The 3218-nt window shown below is 47.9% G+C and overlaps 1 protein-coding gene across 1 annotated transcript in view; it reads right to left on the bottom strand.

The window, feature by feature from the left end:
• VASH1 (vasohibin 1) overlaps positions 1 to 3212 on the bottom strand; it is a 10379-nt gene extending 7167 nt beyond the window's left edge. The window contains exon 1 of the mRNA XM_010190050.1: positions 3120 to 3212. Within this exon, the coding sequence (XP_010188352.1) occupies positions 3120 to 3200 (81 nt within the window). The 5' untranslated portion in view covers positions 3201 to 3212. The remainder of the gene's footprint in view (positions 1 to 3119) is intronic.
• Between the last annotated feature and the right edge of the window lie 6 nt (positions 3213 to 3218).

Genomic DNA, 3218 nt, shown 5'->3' with positions numbered 1-3218 from the left:
TCAGCAGGGGACTAGTTAACATGGAAGAGCCTCCTGCACCTCAAGTAATTAAACTGATGAAAGTACAGCGTGCTCTCTCCTTCTCAGATCTGGGCCTGCAGCCCAGACTGGGCTACAGTTTCTTTTGCATCAGGTCTATAGCATTTTAATGGGGCAATAGAAGCAGGAGGAGAGGAATAAGGTCTCCATCCCTCAATCCCACACTGACAGGATAGGAGACCCTAACACTTTGTTATTACCCAGCATCATCCACTGCACATCTCAGAAGGGCTATAAATATAAGGCAGTCTTCACAGTCCTCCAGAAAGCAGAGAGAAATTTATTTGTAACATAAAAGATAGGAAATGAGATCTATTTTGCTTTCCTTTTAGTTGTTCTGAAAGATGGAGAGAGAGCTAGGAAGAGAGCCCAGATTTCCCAGAGCATAGACTCCTGCCAGGCTTAGCAGACTGACTGAAAACGTCCTTGGTCCCTCATCACTTTGTGTGGAGAGGCTGCATCACCCCACTCCTTGATTCATGTACCCTGACAGGCTGGCTATGTGCATGGGATTGGCACTTTGCTTTTAGAAAGGGGATCCCAAGAACAATGAAGATTTTCCTGTACTAGGTGGGCCTTGCTGTACATGAGACAAGGCAGATGGGAGCAGGCACAGGAAGCTCCACCCTTATCCATACCACAGAGGGGCTTATTTTGGTCAGCCTAGTTTGGCAAGAGTTTCTTTTATGGTGCTTATATGTATCCAAGCACTTCCCCAATCTTCCTTTTGCTAGCACCTTGGGAGCAATACCAAGTCCAGTTTTTAGCCTGACTACAGAACCTGGATTTTTTCCTTCTCTCTCTGTAAGAGCCCATTAGAAGCAGCTCTTCCTGTCTCTGTCCTCATAACCACCTAATTTAAAACCCATAATTTCTTAATGAGGCAAGCACATATCACTTTATATTTCCAGTGTGCACCCATTTGATGGTCCCAGCAGCTCCAAGCAATGCAATACCCCATCTTGTTGCTAAAAAGAAAGTAGCCTACAGGACGGTGGCATTCTCAATCCTCGCATGCATGGTCAATCAACTATGGCACAGCTCACTCTATGGACACCCACCCCAAATCTACCAGAAGGAATTGAAGACCAGAGGAGATCTCTGAGCTCTCACAGTCCAGTGAAAGACACAGCCCCTGCAGCTGATCTGTAAACATATTTATAAAGTCTGAGCACAGACTCCTGCAGTCATCATTTTATGGTATTAAGTTCAGTTTATGAAGAACTCTTTTGAGAGTTATTTGCCTCAACACCCAACACTGGCTACTGTTCAAGGCCAAAAATTTTGGACTAGGCAAACCACTGTTGATTCCCAACACCTAAAAAGGCCCATTCACCCTCGAGCACATGGAGAGTACCTGGATTTTCAAAGGAGTACACTCATTGCCCTAATTCTCATCTGTTGCATCAGCCATTCAAAGAAACTCGATGGTGCTGAGATGGGTGGGGATATAAACAGCCCTCAAAAATAAAAACATCCCTAGAGGGGAAAAAGAGCAAGGGAAACAGAGCCATCCTTGCTGCTTCCTGCATCTCAGCACCCTCTTCAGCGCTGTGCATGGTGAGTTTGGGAATGGGATCTCAGACTGTGGAGTTCTGGATAGAGTTTAGAGATCTGGTTCCCAGGGGTGCAAGCAGATGCAAAAAAAAAAAAAAGGATTGCTCAGTTTCACCTGTTATTGCAAGAGCTCATACCACTTGTGTCCCCTAATGGTAACTCTTTGGCACCAGGACTATGAAGCGAGAGCAGTGGAAGTACTTCACATGAAAACCAAAACTGAAGACTGAACACTGTATTTCCTTCCTCTCAAGCACTGGACTTTTGTTTGTGAGCTTCTTTCTTCCATTTCCCTCACCTCTCCTGGCCAAGTCAGCCCTTTTGGTCAGGAAATTAAGCAGTGCATGTTCTGACTGATCTGAAACATTTTTTTCAGCCTTCACCCGGACTCAGGACAAAGTCAGAGTAGAGGAAGGAAATCTGAAAAGGAAGGAAAAGTCTAATGGGGTTAGAATAGGGACTGTAATCGGGGATTCAAGTTTTGTTCAGGTTGCTGCCACAGATACCTACAGCTCTTCACTGGGCAAAGGAGGTTACCTCACATGCTTCTTCAGAGTTCCTCGTGGAAAACACTACGGATTGCCTGTGCACTATATACTAACCTGTTCTTGCATACTTCAAATTACCTTCCCAAGGAGGTGAGTCCTTGCTAAAAATGCCTGAGCAGAAAAGAACTTCATCATTCTGTATTTGAATTTCCTCTGTGAGCATGATGGGAATACTCTCATAACCCGCCAATGTTTGCAGTGCCTTTTGTTCACAGAATGCCAATGAAAATGGGAGATTTTTCTCCGGCTGAGGTGCAACGCAGATAGCAACAATCACAAGAATTCACATGCAAATGTTTTAGTATAGCACAAGGTTAAGTCAAATGATCACTGGTTCCTCTTTTTTATAGAGTTCTCTGCAGCAGGGCCAGGAACACACCTGGAAATCACAACATCTGACCCTACACAAGCAACAAGCTCTGCAAGTGTTTGCTAACTCCTCTTAGAACTCTTTGGCATTAAAAGTCTCTTTTCTGACAGGCACCATTGGCTTTTGGTGTGGGAGACTGTATCCAAATCTGATTTCTTCTGGTTGAAAGACTCGCCTCTGTCTGTCTCACCCTCTCACCTCAAGTATTCAGTCTCCTAATAACTCTCCTCATCTTTTCATGACTTATCCAGCCTTTAGGGCAATCCATCTCCCTCCCAGGGGGCTCGCACATCAGCCATCTGAAGTCTGTTTTTTCCAGCAAGGCCTCAGAAGAGGTTGCTGGTGCGCCAGGGCAGCGCAGAGCCCCGCAGGCACCCTCCTGCGCCCCGTATCAGAGCGAGACTTGGCTTCCTGCAAGCGCACCCCCGCGAAGCCCTTTTCCCGAGGGATCGAGCTGGAGAGCCCAGCTTCCAAGGGGGGCAACCTCACAGCGGGCTCCCACCGTTTCCTCTCTTCTCTTAGTGAGCCCCGCAGGGGACGGCCCGGCCCAGGCGCTACCGCCAGGACCCCGCACCGCATCACCCCCGGCATGGGAGGGAGCTCACCTTGGGCAAGTCAGCGGCGCCCCGGATCCTCTGCGCCACCCGCTCCCCCTCGGGGTGGATCCTGCCCACATGCCGCCACATCCGCTCCCAGGTGGGCTC

The sequence above is a fragment of the Mesitornis unicolor genome, unplaced genomic scaffold (genome assembly GCF_000695765.1).
Source record: "Mesitornis unicolor isolate BGI_N332 unplaced genomic scaffold, ASM69576v1 scaffold18488, whole genome shotgun sequence".
In the NCBI taxonomy this organism is placed as follows: domain Eukaryota; kingdom Metazoa; phylum Chordata; class Aves; order Mesitornithiformes; family Mesitornithidae; genus Mesitornis; species Mesitornis unicolor.
The sequence above is the reverse complement of the archived record's forward strand: the minus strand, read 5'-3'. Positions and strand labels throughout refer to the sequence as shown.